General features: G+C 32.1%; 2 protein-coding genes across 7 annotated transcripts in view; both read right to left on the bottom strand.

Moving 5' to 3' along the window:
* The window catches only part of LOC127724635 (E3 ubiquitin-protein ligase rnf213-alpha-like), a 1,011,139-nt gene that overhangs the window by 248,990 nt on the left and 744,136 nt on the right, over positions 1-18,013 (bottom strand). The gene's annotated exons all lie outside the window — the stretch shown is intronic.
* The window catches only part of LOC127724654 (lysine-specific histone demethylase 1A-like), a 31,803-nt gene that overhangs the window by 5,433 nt on the left and 8,357 nt on the right, over positions 1-18,013 (bottom strand). The window contains exons 7-15 of the mRNA XM_052231684.1: positions 17,257-17,338; positions 16,653-16,747; positions 15,804-15,946; positions 13,396-13,486; positions 12,526-12,660; positions 10,942-11,015; positions 9,843-9,991; positions 8,633-8,728; positions 4,599-4,801 (exon numbers count right to left, since the gene is read on the bottom strand). Of these exons, the coding sequence (XP_052087644.1) occupies positions 4,599-4,801; positions 8,633-8,728; positions 9,843-9,991; positions 10,942-11,015; positions 12,526-12,660; positions 13,396-13,486; positions 15,804-15,946; positions 16,653-16,747; positions 17,257-17,338 (1,068 nt within the window). The remainder of the gene's footprint in view (positions 1-4,598; positions 4,802-8,632; positions 8,729-9,842; positions 9,992-10,941; positions 11,016-12,525; positions 12,661-13,395; positions 13,487-15,803; positions 15,947-16,652; positions 16,748-17,256; positions 17,339-18,013) is intronic.

Genomic DNA, 18,013 nt, shown 5'->3' with positions numbered 1-18,013 from the left:
GCATATCAAAGAACCCAAATAATTCAATTTTTGATGAAATCAAACAAAGTTTTATTTTGGACCCTTTGGACCTCAATGTGGACCAATTTAAAAACGGGGCCCAAAATCCAAAAACTAAATACACGGTTAGATTCAGCATATTAAAGAACCCCAAGAATTCAAGAATAAAACCCCATTGAAATTGGTCAAGAAATAAGCAATTTATACGAAGTATCTTCTTTTGCACAATACTGCGCAATTAAATATTTCTTGCTATTGCGCAATACTGTACAATTGACAATTTCTTGCTATTGCGCAATATTGTGCTATTGGATATTTCTTGCTATTGCGCAATACTGTGCAATTGAAGATTTCTTGCTATTGCACAATACTGTGCAATTGAAGATTTCTTGCTATTGTGCAATACTGTGCAATTGAAAATTTCTTGCTATTTATACAATACTTATTATATAATAATTTACACATCCTGTTTGGTGTGTATCTCCTACCATATCATTATTATTTGCTTTTAAATATAAATCAAAAATAACCAACTTAAAATGGAAAATTTTAAAAGAAAAAAAAAAGGAAAAAAAAAAAAATCCCCCCCCCAAATTTTTTGAACCCCCTTATGATTCATCACCCAAAAACTTAATCCTCACCTTCCCTTTGTGGTATGGTACCTTGCAGTACAATTTCAGAGAGATCCATACACTTGAACACAAGTTATTGTCTGGAAACTAGAAAAATGTGTTTTTTGGCCCCTTTTTGGCCCCAAATTCCTAAATGTTTAGGGCAATTACCCCCAAACTCAAACCCAGCTTTCCCTTTGTGATATGGAACCTTGTAGTACAATTTCATAAAGATCCATACACTTACACACAAGTTATTGTCCTGAAACTAGAAAAATGCTTGTTTTTTGCCCCTTTTTGGCCCCTAATTCCTAAAATATTGAGGCAATTACCCCCATCATCAATCCCAGCCTTCCCTTTGTGGTATGGTACCTTGCAGTACAATTTCAGAGAGATCCATACACTTGAACACAAGTTATTGTCTGGAAACTAGAAAAATGCTTATTTTTGGCCCCTTTTTGGCCCCCAATTCCTAAACGTTTCGGCAATTACCCCCAAACTCAATTCCAGCTTTCCCTTTGTGATATGGAACCTTGTAGTACAATTTCAGAAAGATCCATACACTTACACACAAGTTATTGTCATGAAACTAGAAAAATGCTTCTTTTTTGCCCCTTTTTTGGCCCCTAATTCCTAAAATTTTGAGGCAATTACCCCCAAAATCAATCCCAGCATTCCTTTTGTGATATGGAACCTTGTGGTACAATGTCAGAGAGATCCATACACTAACACACAAGTTATGTCTGGAAGTTACAAAAATGCTTATTTTTGGCCCCTTTTTGGCCCTTAATTCCTTTACTGTTGGTACCATAACCCCCAAAATCAATCCCAACCTTCCTTTTGTGGTATTGAACCTTGTGGTAAAATTTCATAGAGATCCATTCACTTAAACTAAAGTTAGAGTGCGAAAACCAATGTGTCTTCGGACGACGCCGGACGACGCCAGACGACGACGACGACGACGACGACGACGACGACGACGACGACGACGCCGGACGACGACGACGCCAACGTCATACCAATATACGACCACAAAAATTTTTTTGCGGTCGTATAAAAAGGTGAAAATGAAAAATCGTCATAACCACGTTGTTTGAACTAGAGACATGTCTCTGTTAGAACTAGTACACGTGTGCGCAGGTGTGAAATTTAATTATGCATCCTAATTTCTTCAAAAAATGCTTAAATTGTCATTGATACCTTTATCTCACGTTTATTTCGAATATTTTCTTCAAGAAATAACGTAGAAAGAGCTACTTCCACTCATTCATGCTTTGCAAACGTACACAGAATTTACGTATCCGTCTCTGGTCCATGTTTTACCATTGTCAAGATAACATCCGGTATATTAGATTTAAAAACGAAAGTAAAGTTTTTGACAACGTAATTTTGCACAAATAAAGAGTCTAAGGCAGATATAAGTACGCTGATGTTGCACACTTCGAATGATGCACTGCCAATTTAACAGTTTCCTTCAGAACTTCGAATTTGAATCAAAGAAAGTTTAATATCGTTTTTGTCGAGCCTTCGACTTTTGTCGAAAAAGCGAGACATAGCGATCCTACATTCCGTCGGCGTCGGCGTCGTCGTCGTCGTCGTCGTCGTCCACAAATATTCACTCTGTGGTTAAATTTTTTAAATTTTAATAACTTTCTTAAACTATCCTGGATTTCTACCAAACTTGGACAGAAGCTTGTTTATGATCATAAGATTATATTCAAAAGTAAATTTTGTAAAAAAAAAATTCCATTTTTTCCGTATTTTACTTATAAATGGACTTAGTTTTTCTGCCAGGAAACATTACATTCACTCTGTGGTTAAAGTTTTTGAAATTTTAATAACTTTCTTAAACTATCCTGGATTTCTACCAAACTTGGAAAGAAGCTTGTTTATGATCATAAGATAGTATCCAGAAGTAAATTTTGTAAAAAAAAAAATCCATTTTTTCCGTATTTTACTTATAAATGGACTTAGTTTTTCTGCCAGGAAACATTACATTCACTCTGTGGTTAAAGTTTTTGAAATTTTAATAACTTTCTTAAACTATCCTGGACTTCTACCACACTTGGACAGAAGCTTGTTTATGATCAAAAGCTAGTATCTAGAAGTAAATTTTGTAAAAAAAAAATTCCCTTTTTTCTGTATTTTACTTATAAATGGACTTAGTTTTTCTTCCAGTCAACATTACATACAGTCTGCAGTTTAAGTTTTTAAAACATTTATAAGATTCATAAATTATCCTGGATTTTTACCAAACTTGGACAGAAGCTACTTACAATCAAAAGATATTATAGAGAGGAATATTTTTATTATTTTTTTTCCTCATTTTTGTTGAGCCTGCGATTAACAGCAAAAGTAGGCGAGACACTGGGTTCCGCGGAACCCTTACGAATTTTTTTTTATTGTCAATATCATTGGGATGGCCAACTCGGCAACTGATTACCATAATTGCCTTTTGTTTGTTTAGTCTTAAGGGATTAAAATCGGGATGATATATAAAATGTCCAGCTGGCTAAAAATAATTTTGGAAGCCCTGGTCAAGTATAAACTTGCAAATCATAACGGTTCTCAAGATATAGAGCGGACACGATCTTTACCATAGGACATGGGGTTGTCAACTAAAACCAAAGTTTTTGACCTTGACCTTTGACCTAGGAAGTTGTACATACATTATGACACACCCTCTGGTGTTGGTTAATATACATGTCAAGTATAAACTTTGAAATTATAACGGTTCTCTAGATATAGAGCGGACTCAATTTGTTACGGACGGACAGACGAACAGACAGACGGACAGACAGACGGACGGAAGGACAGACTGATCACTATAGGGCGTCCGCCATTCGGCGGGGCCCTAATTAAACTTGTTTTAAAATTATTTATCAATTAAACTTATTTTAAAATTATTTCTCATTAAAAATGTATAAATTTAACAAATTTAAGCAACTTACAATGCATTTGCAGTAAAATATATACTTGTAACTAAGGAGATCTAACAAAATGTATATTAATGCATGTTGAATGCATATTTTTCACTTTTTGGTTTCATTATTCTGCTGTCAGTTGAGCCATGTATGTATTTGTCTCTAGTTATTATTGTAAGAATGCAGATTGCAGTCACAGTTGGTCTGCCTCCAACCATGATAACTGGTAGTATAAATTTTTAAAAAGAAGTGCTATGATCAAATAAAGTACCATTACATTGTAGTAATAAAATAAAAAATTACCAAAAGTTTTCCAACCCCAACATGCCCAAGACAACTAATTATTATAATGTAGTAAATTGAAATAAATGGGGAATGTGTCCATGGTACACAGATGGTGCCCCCGCTTGCATATAACGTTATAAAGGGATATAACTCAAGAACTGTAAAAGTGAAGATACCAAAATTTGTACTTGATCTGAGTTTTGTGGTAATAAGCATTGTGCATAAGTTTCATAACATTTGGTTGAGGCAAACTAAAGTTAGAGAACAGAAACAAATATTTCAGGAATTTTTCCTTTTGTAAAGGGGCATAACTCTAGAACGGTATAAGTGACGCCATCAAAATTCACACTTGATCTGTGTTTTGTGGTAATAAGCATTGTGTATAAGTTTCATAACATTTGGTTGAGGAAAACTTAAGTTAGAGAATGGAAACGAAAAATTCAACAATTTTTCCAATTTTAAAGGGGCATAACTCTAGAACAGTAAAAGTGACACCACCAAAATTCAAACTTGATCTGTGTTTTGTGGTAATAAGCATTGTGTATAAGTTTCATAACATTTGGTTGAGGCAAACGAAAGTTAGAGTACGGAAACCAATTTTGGGACGTACGTACAGACGGACAAGGGTAAAACTTAATGCCCCCTCCGCTACGGCGGGGGCATAAAAATTTGAGGCATACCTGAGTTAGTCAGCAACATGCTTACCCTATACAGAGGATAGACTATAATAGAATGAATCGGCCAAATTTTCAGCTTTCAGATTCCTTTTCAAACTTACTTTATTAAGGTTCCCAAATCCCATTCTCTGTAAAGCTGCTGATTTCCACTCTGGTAATGCTGGCTGGAACTGGACACTGTTTAGACTGTTACCCCTCAAACATTCCTTCAGTACTCCTAATGGTAGGGTACATAATACAGCATCACCTTTCAGCGTCTGAGAATTTGTATTGTTTTTAGCATTGCTGACTGTTACTTCTACACCTAAAACAACAAATAAAACACATGAACCAATAAGGGTATCATCAGGTTCAGATTATAAAACCCATGCCAAATAAAAAAACAAGCAATCTTTTGATTCTGTATGGTCAATTAATTGTCCTTCTTTATAAATATCTTCAAATTTTATTTATAAAAATGTAATTTTTTTCAAAACTCAAACTGATTATATTGTCATCATGATTTTTATATAATTTTTTTTTAACAAAAAACAATTTTAATTCTGTGCTTATATAAGTATAGCAAATTTACAAATTATATAACTGTTTTATTATTGCTAAACACGAAATAAGGTATCGATTGAAAATTTATTGTAATATTTCACATTTCAATGAATGAAATAATCTTAAAGCAGTTTTAAAATAAAATAAACTGCTTCGCTAAGCACAACTGGATATGCCCGCAGAGGTCCAACCCTGAACAGTTGGGGCAAAAATGGACACAATATTCAAGATTGATACCGGTCTGAATTTGGATTGTAATTAAATATTTGACATATTATAGGTTTTTGAATAAATGTAGTCAAAGAACTTGAAATCGGTTACCGTAGAAAGGCTTGTATAGTCCGCGGTTTTATTCTCCAAAATTGGACCTTCCAGACGGGGTGCGGACTATAGAGTACAATAAGCAAGAAATAAGAGAAAAATTTCAATTTCGCGGGAGAGGTGGTTTGTTTACGTTCCGCCATCTTTGTTATTTATATTGTAGAGGGTGCTCTTATCATTTTTCAAACTAATAATTTTAACTCATCCATATTAATAAGTTATTTCTATTCAATATCAAATTAATACTGATAAATATAAAAACTAAACCTTTCATTACAAATTTCTCGTTTCTTTTCAATGCATTGGTTGAAATAAACTGGTATCTGCTTGATTGAAACGATACAAACATAGTGAAAAAGACAACCGTAAACCAGCTTAGAATTTGTAAACTACAAAACGTAATCGGTTATTGTTCGTTCCGTTTTGGTGTTTCATACTGACTAATATGGTTTGTATTAGCTTAAGACCCTTCAAACATTAATGTGATAGATATATTAAAGACTGTTTTACAAAAGGATGGAACTGTTTTACTTTCAAAGTCGTATTATAGTGATATCTGTTATGTACGGATTTTGACTCTCACCGGTTAATTTCTTCTTTTACATGTGCTTTTTAAACTTCCTGTTTAAACATACACAAGTTTCTAAATTGTTTTTTCAGTGAATTAAACTTATTTTAACAATCATGAAGCGTTCTAGAATCATTTACAAGCAGTTTCAGCTTCTGTTTGATGACGGAAAACAGGTTTTTCCAAGAAAATACCGCAAACGACCGCACAGGATTTGAAATTACCGGAGTATCATTAGACCTTTTCTAACAGTTACAAAAAGTTTTTTTACCTAAAATTTCGTGGGGAGAAGGGGGTGCGGACTATGTACCAGTGCGAACTATACAAGCCTTTCTACGGTATATGAATTGAATTTATATTCAATTAAAGATTTCTTGCTGTTGTGCAATACACTGTGCTGTTGCGCAATACTTAGTAAATCTGTTGTCAGACTATAAACAAATAAAGTTCAATTAATTCTCAATGTCATATTAGAAATTTATGAAAATCAAAAGGGGGCTTACATCAATAGATATAAACAATTCACCAAAGTTTCATGAGAATTGCTGACAGCATTTTTGAGTTATTGTCAGAAAACTGGAAAATCCCCCCTTTTTAATGAACAAGAGTGCACATGCTGAAATGTCTCGCCTTCTTTACTAATCATTGATATTATGTTGATAGTTCTAAATATAAAGCTTTACTACAACTATCACATAAACTTAACATGATCCAAGAAAATGAGGTCAAGGTCATATAAACCAATCAAGAAATACATGTACACCTTACAATCATTCAATACACTAAATATAGTTGATCTATTGCTTATAGTTTCTAAGATACAAACTTAACCAAGAAAACTAAACATTGACTAATGAACCATGAAAAAGAGGTCAAGGTCAGATGAATCATGCCAGGCAGACATGTACAGCTTGCAATCCTTCCATACAACAAATATAGTTGACCTATTGCTTATAGTAATAGAAAAACAGACCAAAACACAAGAACTTAACACTGAGCTATGAACCGTGAAAATGAGGTCAAGGTCAAATAAAACCAGCCAGACTGACATGCACATCATAAAATATTTCCATACACCAAATATAGTTGACCTATTGCATATAGTATTAGAAAAAAAGACCAAAACTCAAAAATTTAACATTGACCACTGAACCATGAAAATGAGGTCAAGGTCAGAAGACACCTGCCAGCTTGACATGTACACCTTATAATCATTCCATACACCAAATATAGTAGACCTATTGCATACAGTATAAGAAAAACAGACCAAAACACAAAAACTAAACTATAACAACTGAACCATGAAAATGAGGTCAAGGTCAGATGACACCTGCCAGTTGGACATGTACACCTTACAGTCCTTCCATACACCGAATATGCTAGACCTATTGCTTCTAGTATCTGAGATATGGACTTGACAACCAAAACTTAACCTTGTTCACTGATCCATGAAATGAGGTCGAGGTCAAGTGAAAACTGTCTGACGGGCATGAGGACCTTGCAAGGTATGCATATACAAAATATAGTTATCCTATTACTCATTATAAGATAGAAATTAACATTACAAAAAATCTTAACTTTTTTTTCAAGTAGTCACTGAACTATGAAAAATGAGGTCACGGACAATGGACATGTGACAGTCGGAAACTTCATAACATAAGGCATCTATATACAAAGTATGAAGCATCCAGGTCTTCCACCTTCTAAAATACAAAGCTTTTAAGAAGTTAACTAACGCCGCAGCCGCCGCCACCGCCGGATCACTATCCCTATGTCGAGCTTTCTGCGACAAAAGTCGCAGGCTCAACAATATAAACCCATAACTCAGATATGTAAAATGTAAAATTTATAAAATTCTAAAGGGAGCTTACATCAATAGATATAAACAATTCATTAAAGTTTCATAAGAAATGCTGAAAGCATTTATGAGTTTTTGTCCGAAAACTGGATAATCCCCCTTTTTTTATGAATAAAACCCTGCAACTCGGAAACGTAAAATCTAAAATTTATAAAAATCGAAAAGGAGCTCATGTCAATAGATATAACCAATTCACCACAATTTCTTGCAAGTTGGTGAAAGCATTCTTGAGTTATTGTCCGAAAACTGGAAAATCACCCTTTTTTTAATGAATAAAACCCCACAACTCGGAAATGTAAAATCTAAAATTTATAAAAAACGAAAGGGAGCTCACGTCAATTGATATAAACAATTCACCAAAGTTTTATGCAAATTGGTTAAAGCGTTTTTGAGTTAATGTCTGACATGTTGACGACGGATGGACAGGCCGACAGACGGACAGACGGACGGGCAGACAGACGGACGGACAGACGGACAACGGCATACCATAATACGTACTGTAAACGGGCGTATAAAAATTCAGCAGGCATTTTTTTTATGATGATTTGCACTGCATTTTTTTCTTCATTTCAAATTATGTTACTGAAAATGAAAATGGAAATAAAACTATTTATTTATTTAACGAAAAAGGGCAAGTGTGATGAATTAAGAAAGATATAACATATTTTTCATTTAATCAAAATAACAAAAAAATAAAAAAAAATAATAAGCATGACAAGAAGGGCCATAAAAGTATTTAAATTCTAAATTTGTTAGTAAAATACTAGAAAAGCAATTAATTCTCATAGGCGTGTGCACATGTACCAAATCAGACATTTTTCTTATTTGTTCAAGTTAATACAAACCTGATGGTGTGTACACCACTTTCCTGACAGCTGTATTCAGTTTTATATCTAAACCTTCTGACAAGGCAACTGGAACACAGGAATATCCATTTCTCACTAAAGGTAGGAAAATAATAATTAAATGAGAAACATCAATGAAAGAAAAAAGAACAATCCACAAGCTTTGATTTACTTTACTTTCGGAATAACTAGCAAAAAATCAGTAGTAAAGCATGTAAAGGTTGATCTCTAAATGTCTCTTGGTTTATGTGTCTATATTGATCCTTTTATTCATATCTTGGAACTTTTAAAACTTCTTCATTCGCTAAAAATAAGAACCCTATTTCCATTCAAAAACATGACCATTTTCTAATGATGACAGTTAGATTTATTTAAAATATAAAACTACAATAACAATTTTATAAATGCATTCTAAAGGAAATCACTTTCTGCGAATGGACTTGTGAAGTGAAATCAACAATTTCTTTTCAAATCCTATTCCATTATTTTTAAAAGCGAAAGGCCAAAAAAATCAAAATTCAAAACCACACTGGGACTTAGGTGGATTTTTTTATTTCCCCTGTGGTGTCCTTTTTTTTTTCTTATTTTCCAAGTGAGGAAATGTTCTGATCTTTTACGTTTTTCTTGCACACTCTGAATTACAGTATAAATAGTTACTAGAAAATGAAATTATGAAACAGCATACATTTAAAACTCAGTAATGTTTTTCCTGTAAAGGACAAGGTGCAATAAGAGTCTTATTCAGACTTGGAACTTTTAGTTTCATATTTCAATTCATGTAATATATGTCAAAATATGCAATTTTTGTATTTTTTTGTTGAAAATTTAAATTTATGTTATCCTTCAATTGTAAAACCAATGTATACAACATTGCATATCAATTTTACCTTACAGTTTAAACTTTGTGCATACTAATTAACTATTTTATGCAAAATCACCTGATTTTGTATTTCTTCAATTTGTAGACCAAATAGGCCCATTAATCTGACCTTCAATAGCCATTTCAATGTCATCATTTAACCAATTTTTGGAAAAGTTCTAGTTGACATCAATTTACATATAACCAGTGTAAAAGGTTGGAGTGTTATTGGACAAAATGCTATGAATCATTTATAATTTGGCAATTGAATAGACAAAAACATAATACACCTATCAGAAATAATCCTAAAAATAGCTATACAATATTACTTTTGTTCAAAACTTGTTGTACCTGTTAAATGACTGCCAGAAAACTCAAAGTCATCATCTTGGTCCCAATGTTTTAATGACAATAACGTCAGCGGTGTAGCATTGGCAAACTCTAAATTAGCAAAATGCCAATCAAGAATTTGTCTGTCTCGTGTTGACAAATATACATCACTGAAAAAATAAATTTAATGTCATTTTGATGAAACATTAACAAAACATCAATTCAGGGCGTAGTGATACGTGAAATTCTTCATTTTTTCATATCTAAATTACTATAGCAACATGTGGTGCATTATTTGTCCTTATGGCAATGTGTGGTACAACAAAAAAGTATTTTAAAACAAAAACAATTCCACTTTTGTTTATAACAAAGTTCCTCTTCTTGATTGAGAGACCATCTTGAATATGAATGTAGAAACAAAAAAAATATCCTATGAATCATGTCAAATACATATCATTGATGTAGCCGGCATATAAATGATGCATAAAACACTAAACTATTCAAAATATTATACTGTAAATTCAGAAATTATTGAAGGTTTTTATTAATTCGACTACTTGAGTAAAGCAATAATAAAAACTTGCATTCTGATATCAACTACATGTATCTGTAAGTAGCTTTTCCTAAATAGCATTAATTAAACTCACACTTTTATTCATTCTTGAAAAATCGCAATAATAAATGCATTCAATAATTTCTGATTTTACAGTACATAATTGTTCGTTTATAAATCTTAAAAAATAGATATAATTAATTTATTCATCCCTTGTATTGCTGAATTTATAAGCAGGTACAGACTTAAACAAGAATGTTTCCATAGTACATGGATGCCCCACCCACACTATCATTTCCTATGTTCAGTGGACCATGAATTGGGGTCAAAACTCTAATTTGGCATTAAAATTAGAAAGATCATATTATAGGGAACATTTGTACTAAGTTTCAAGTTGATTGGACTTGAACTTCATTTAAAACTACCTTGACCAATAACTTTAACCTGAAGCAGGACAGACGGACGAATGAACGAATGAACAAACGGACAAACGGAGGAATGAACGGATGCACAGACCGAAAAACATAATGCCCCTAAGTGAGGCATAAAAATTGAGATAAGTAATACCTTGGAGGGTTGGCTTCTAACTCATGTAGTTTGTCTTCCATTTCCTTCTGTTGGGCTTGTAACTGATCATATTCCTACAAATGAATAGCAGCATGTTCATTGTATGACCAATAAAAACTAGACATCATTGAGATTGGAGCCATCTCTGTGGGCCCCACTGACCTTGAACTTTGACCTAGGAAGTTGTACAAACATTAATTATGACACACCCTCTGGTGTTGGTTAATATACATGTCAAGTATAAAGTATGAAATCATAATGGTTCTCTAGATATAGAGCGGACACAATTTGTTACGGACAGACGAACGGACAGACTGATCACTATAAGGCAACCCGCCACTAGGCGGGGCCCTAATTATAATAATAACATAAAAGCAAAAAATACCTTTAACACATAATAAGAATTGCAGACATATGCAATTTTTCTATCCAAGGTACAAAGGCCATTACTAAAAAAAAAAACTTTTTTTGTTCATTAAAACTTTTTATAAATATCTTAGAGAAATGAAAGCTTGCGAGCAATTACAACAATTTTCTATATAATTAATATTTCCAAGGGACATGACTCTTTTAAAAATAATTGATCGGCAGTAATTATTGAACTCGTCAAAGACATTGCTGATATAAACCTATGATTTAAGTTTTATAAAATTCTAGCAAGAGAGCACTTACACTGCAATTTTCCATATAAATAATGTTTCCAAGGAGCATAACACTTTTAAAAAAAATTGATTGGCACTGATTTTCGAACTCTTCCAAGACATTGCTGATATAAACCTATGATATAATTTTCATAAAAATCTGGAAAGAATTGTACACATGAGAGTGCTAACGATACAATTTTCCATACAATAAATGTTTCCAAGGGGCATAACTCTTGATCGACACTGATTTATTAACTTGTCTTAGACATTTCTGATATAAACCTATGATATAAGTTTCATAAAAATCTGGCAAGAATTGTACACATGAGAGCACTAACGATGCAATTTTACATATAATTAATGTTTCCAAGAGGCATAAAAATCTGGCAAGAATTGTACACTTCAGAGTGCTAACAAGACCGTACGGACAGACAGACGCCCGATATTTTTTATGTCCGCTGCAACACGCTGTGCAGGGGAAAATAATTTCTCCTTTTCTTGTACCTGTATTTGATGTTTAGCAACTTGTGGGGTTGGTGTTGTCTAGTCTGTAGTTTCTAGTTGTGTTTTATAGACTATCATTTGTATTTTAAGTCATTTTTTGTCATGGCATTGTCAGTTTGTTTTTGACTTTAAGGTTTGAATATCCCTTTGGTATCTCTCACCTCTCTTTTGCAATTCTCTAAATAACTGAGTTAAAGGCTTTATTTAGGGTGGACAATATAAATTGTTGTTTTCCAAAATATTGTGAATTTGCCAACACAAAATGCTTTCCGAGCTGAAAGATTTGTTCATATCAAACAGGTATTCTGTTTTCATATTTAACATTACCCTAGAATATCTAGCATATGATCTGATTTGAAAGTTCTTTATACACAGGTTTCCAAGTTTTTCAAGTTTCAGATTTGACAGGTTCACTATGACAAGAAAATATACAAACCTTGCATGAGGCATCTAAATCCCTGAGTTTACTCTTTACAAGAAATTCCGCTGTTATATCACGTGGTGGTTTAACCTCAGAAGCTTCTTTCCATTGTCTGTGTAGTTCTTCTATTTTGTCTTTCAGTGACAACATCTGTTAAAAATAGTAACATTTTCAGTGTTATTTCAGATCTACAAGGCATGCACTAGGAAGTAAAAAGGGCATATGTGAAATACCTAGGTGATCTTACTTTTGTTAAAATAAGTCTGAGCAGAAGATATATTTCATAAGAAAATTTAATTTTTCTTGTTGTTGATGGGTCTATAAACAAAAATTAAACATTTTCTCCTTCAAAACACTTAGATTTTTATTCTTCCAGGGTATCCAATATTTTGAAATTGAAAAAAAAAGAAGATATTTAAGCTAAATTTATCACATTATTATTATGTCACTTATTGACTATTTGGCTTATGAGACACATATTTACAAAAATTAACATATCTGTAATATTGCACTAACCTAAAGTTTGCAATGGCAAAGATGAAGACGGATTGTACAAAGCAAGTAAAAATGTTACCAAAAACAAGGATATAGCTCATATTTTTATTGTTGGTTATTCATTTTATCAAACCTCGTCAGAATTGTGTCACAAACTATATTGTTTCCAAACTATATGAACTGATGACAGGAATTTGAAAATAAAATGATATAGAATCTATACCAAAAGTGTGATAACCAACACATTGTGTAGATATTCACCTTAACAACAATTAAGCCTGTTGGTAGATAACTGTCTCACTGACATTTTCTTATTTTCAAACAGATCAACCCAGTATTATATCTATAAACTTTTAACCCTGAGAATCTATCGCATAAAAAGCACTGTACCTGGTTCTGAGTCTTTTTTAACTTTTCCTGCATTTCTATGATATTTTTTTGATGTTCACACTGCTTTACTTTCACATGTTTTTCTTGCATTCTGAAAGAAAAAAAATAGCATCAAACTAAAACATGAGGTGTTATGTGAACATATATAGTATTGATACATGTCTATTGTTTATGACCTTATGTTGACATCCAGATGTTTTTTCTGTTTGTTGTGTTGCTGTATACTGTTCCATTAGTCTACACTACACATCTTTTTTCATTCACATATAAAAAATAAACCAAACTGCTGAAATTTTAACTTTAAAATACATGATTTGCTTCCAAAAAAATCTTTCAACTACTAGGTACATGTAAAATTGAATGTAATAAGTATTATTCTTATAATATAACTGGTGCCCCTAGCGGAACAGGATCTGCTTACCTCTCTTAAACACCTTAATTCACATAGGGTACTACATGTATGTCAAAATGAAACAAAACGTCAATAAAAGATGCTAGAATTATAATTGCAATCAAAAGCAGATGTCATCCAGAAATCTTTCCATGACATCGACAGCCATTTTGAAAACTGCAGTCTGATGGCACATATATATATATATAACAGGTCAAGTTAATACTGTAAAATTTCATAAAGATTCAAAACATTTTTTCATTTTTTTCATATGTTTGCTGTTTCCATAGAAATAGAGCCATTTCTAAAATTCCAAAGATGGATGGCACATTTACTCATAACAAATAACATTTCTACAAAGCGTCATTAGATTTGGAACATTTTTTCCATTTTTCACATTATTGCTGTCTCCATGGCAATGGCAGGAACTTTCAGAAATTCAAAAGTCAGGTGCACATGGGGGTTAACATTATGGTATAATTTCATCAAGATGGATTCATCAGACTGACTAAAACCAGCCCCCACTATCCACTTGCGTTTGTAGTTGACAGGAATTTGAAATACTTGCTGGTTTGAGTCAGACTGGATTCATTCAACTCCAAGAACTAGCAATGACAAAAAGTGTGGAAGAAAATGAAAAAAAAAATATGTACAATAACATAGAAATACAAAGGATATGAGGTATCCATCCATGACACAAAACCAGGCATGGGTTAATGCAAATTTGTAATTGTAATGCATGGTAATGCATTACATTTTTCCAAGTAACTGCAATGCAGCAATTTGTGCATTACATGTAATTGTAATATAATGCATTACTTTAGCAAAAAGTTGTGTAATTTCATGCATTACATGGCATTACATGTCATTACTTTTTTCACATACTACATCTTTAACATATTGTTGGAGTTTTAACTAAACCAAATTTAAGATTTTTTGATTAACTAAGAATACGTAAATCATTAGAATATATTCTTTATTTCATCTTATTTCATACATTTCCCTGCATAAAAAGATTGATATTTGAAAAGCATAACTGTATTGTTGTCATTAGATCAAAAATATCTTGTCTTGCTTAAATAAAAGATAATTAAACTTTGTTATAAAACACTAATTAGTTTGCTTTACAATCAATACTTTCACCATTTAGACAATTGTTCATTAATTAAGGTATATATATGTTTATTTTATAATTAGGGAAGTAATTCACAGTAATTAAATATTTCGTTTAAAATTAAAAAAAACAACAAAAAGTATATTTATAAAAGTAAAGTCAACATTAAGTTAAAATAATTAAAATTGTAAAGGTCGAATTAAATAGACTTTTTACATGTATACTTATATTCAATTCATGGAACAGTTACTGCATATGCTAGAATCTTTTGTGACTTCTAGTATTTTTTTCAAAATGTTCAATTTTTCTATTCACTTAATAAAATTTTTAAATGTAATGTGTAATTCATGGCATTACTTTGCAAAAGTAATTGTAATATAATGCATTACTTTGATAAATGCATGTAATTGTAATTGTAATATAATGCATGGTATGGTCAAAGTAATTGTAATATAATGCATTACATTGCAATGTAATTCGCCCCATGCCTGCACAAAACCAGTACATGCACAGCAAAAAAACTAACATAAAGCAAAGGAACAGTGCTTTTATTGCTGTTCTTCATCTCATAGTCACAATGAGGCCTTCAACATGGAGCAAAAAATACATGTTTTGTTCGGCCTGACATAAATTTGGGATATTCATACAAGCCTCCCCCTCCCCCTTTCTTCTAAGAAAATGTCTCTCCATTTTTTCTGAGGTTTTCATGACTGGAACCCTTCATCCAAATTGGAATGGAATCTGAAGAAAAATTAAGAGACTATTCTGGCGATAACATATAGTGATGATAGTCGAAAGGGTAAAAAAGACATAATATCCTCTTATGGAATTCAACAAAACACACCATAATAAATAAAGCTGTATAAAAAATATGACATCAACTACAACACAAATCTAACTAACCTGATAACTACTTCTAATGCCTGACCAAGGGATGCTGGTTTTCCATTTACCAAATTAAAGTCCATCTGATGTGATAAATAAGATGTAGCCTCTAAAAGTCTGTTAAATTCTCTTTCAACCATTTCATCTTTATCTTTTGGCACCTTGAAATGAACACACAGGCAAATCATTTATATCTTCATTTAAGAACAACTTGAAATCTCTATTGGAAATATACCTTTCATAAATTCTAGTTTAAAAAAGTGATATTTGCACAAATAATATCAAATGAACATATTTTGATGACATATCGGATAAGACTGCATACCATACATAAAAGGTGCCACAAAAATCACTCTTTCTTTTCTCAGAGTAACCCTTATATTTTTTCCCTGTCAAAGAATACCAACTAAATATACAGAGAGAGATTTCAGAATAATTCACTCACAAATGACTCACATTACTTTCACTGTTATAAATCACCACTAAAACTGTTATTTTGCCTAAATCAACTTGTGAAATGAATGGGCTTTTTACTGTTCAAATGGTTCAAAGAAAGCCATGTTATGAGACACAAACACCTGATTTTAAGCCAACAAGTCATTGCTTGGACTAAATATCAGGTTTAACCTGATAATCAAAGAACCAGTTCCAATTTTGAAATCTTCAGTTGAAAATACCTTAGACTGGATCAAAATCTTTTATCAGTATTAGCTGTTCTGTAATTCAATGACAGTCAGCATATACTGATTACATCAATAAATATTTTGAGAAATATGAAAAGACCAGAAAGTAAGTTTTTTTATATGCCTATCCATTTTTGTTATTAAACAGAAGAAAATAGCATGATGATATCTCTCGCTGACTTACAGTTCCACCACTGGTTTCATACAATGGACATTTCTGTTTAATTTTATGTAGTTCCATGTTGATTTGTCGACTTAATACTGTAACTGGGTTACCACCTTAAAAATAAAGTAATCAAATACATTCTCCTTCTTCATTGTGCAGTAAGTTTTTTGTACTTATACAGAACTGAAGTAAGTGGACATAATTAAAAAAAACTTGCTCTGACCTTAAGTCATTAAGCATTCAGTAAAATTGACCATTATTTTCCAATCTGTTTTCCTAATAAAAGATTATGATGAAAGGTTACACTTTTGTAATTTTAATCTTTAAAAATCGTGTCACAATTGGTATTAACCATATATTCTTTTTGATATCTTTACAATTATGAAAATAATTTTACAAAAAATCCATATAGCAGCACAAAGTAAATTTATGCATACCATGATAATCTATGGTTTTATCACCAGCATATTAATCTAATTTTTCCATGCAAAATAAATTACCAAAATAGCTCAGGGATCTGCTGAATTCACAACTCATATTTTTTTCTTTCAAAGTTATGTAAAAAAGCTTTCTTAATACCGTTATACAATACAATTATTCATCAACAAGATTTCATAGTCACCTAGTCCAGTAACAACCATGGCCCCTAAATCAGCGACATAGTTCCCTTTACGGAATGTAGCAATTCTTCCACCAACTCTATCCTACAATTAATTAAAAATATATTTGATATTGTATGAAAATATAAAAATAACAAAGTTATCTGATCGCTACATGAACCTGTTGTTAAATCAAAATTGTACACAATGAAAAGCTGGTTTAAGCCTATTTAATATTCCTGCAGTAATAGTATCATATTGTTCATTTATAGGCATTTGATGAATCATTTGTCTTTTAAAGTCACTCAACATTTTTATAAATATTTTGCTTGTAACTTCTGGGCTGAGTGAAGATCAGATAAGTGTTTCTTTAGTTCGTTAGTGGTTTTTGTATGTCTGCAAATTAAATTTTTTTATCTTTGAAGCATCACATCCTTGAAAAAATTTCTAGTCTACAATATTTTATTTTACTATTGTATTTTTTATTGTTACCCCGTAATTAGGTCTCAACCTGAACAAGCATGAAATATTTGTCACTGAACATAAAGCAAACATCAGTTGAAATAATCATAGAATTTTTATGCACCTGTCCTAAGTCAGGAGCCTGTTGTTCAGTGGTTGTCGTTTGTTGGTGTGGTTCATAAGTGTTTCTCGTTTCTTATATAGATTAGACCGTTGGTTTTCCTGTTTGAATAGTTTTACACTAGTCATTTTGGGGCCCTTTATAGCTTGATGTTCGGTGTGAGCCAAGGCTCCGTGTTGAAGGCCATACTTTGACCT

This window comes from Mytilus californianus, unplaced genomic scaffold (genome assembly GCF_021869535.1).
Source record: "Mytilus californianus isolate M0D057914Y unplaced genomic scaffold, xbMytCali1.0.p SCAF_14, whole genome shotgun sequence".
NCBI classification, from domain to species: domain Eukaryota; kingdom Metazoa; phylum Mollusca; class Bivalvia; order Mytilida; family Mytilidae; genus Mytilus; species Mytilus californianus.
This window is presented reverse-complemented; position numbering and strand designations above follow the sequence as displayed.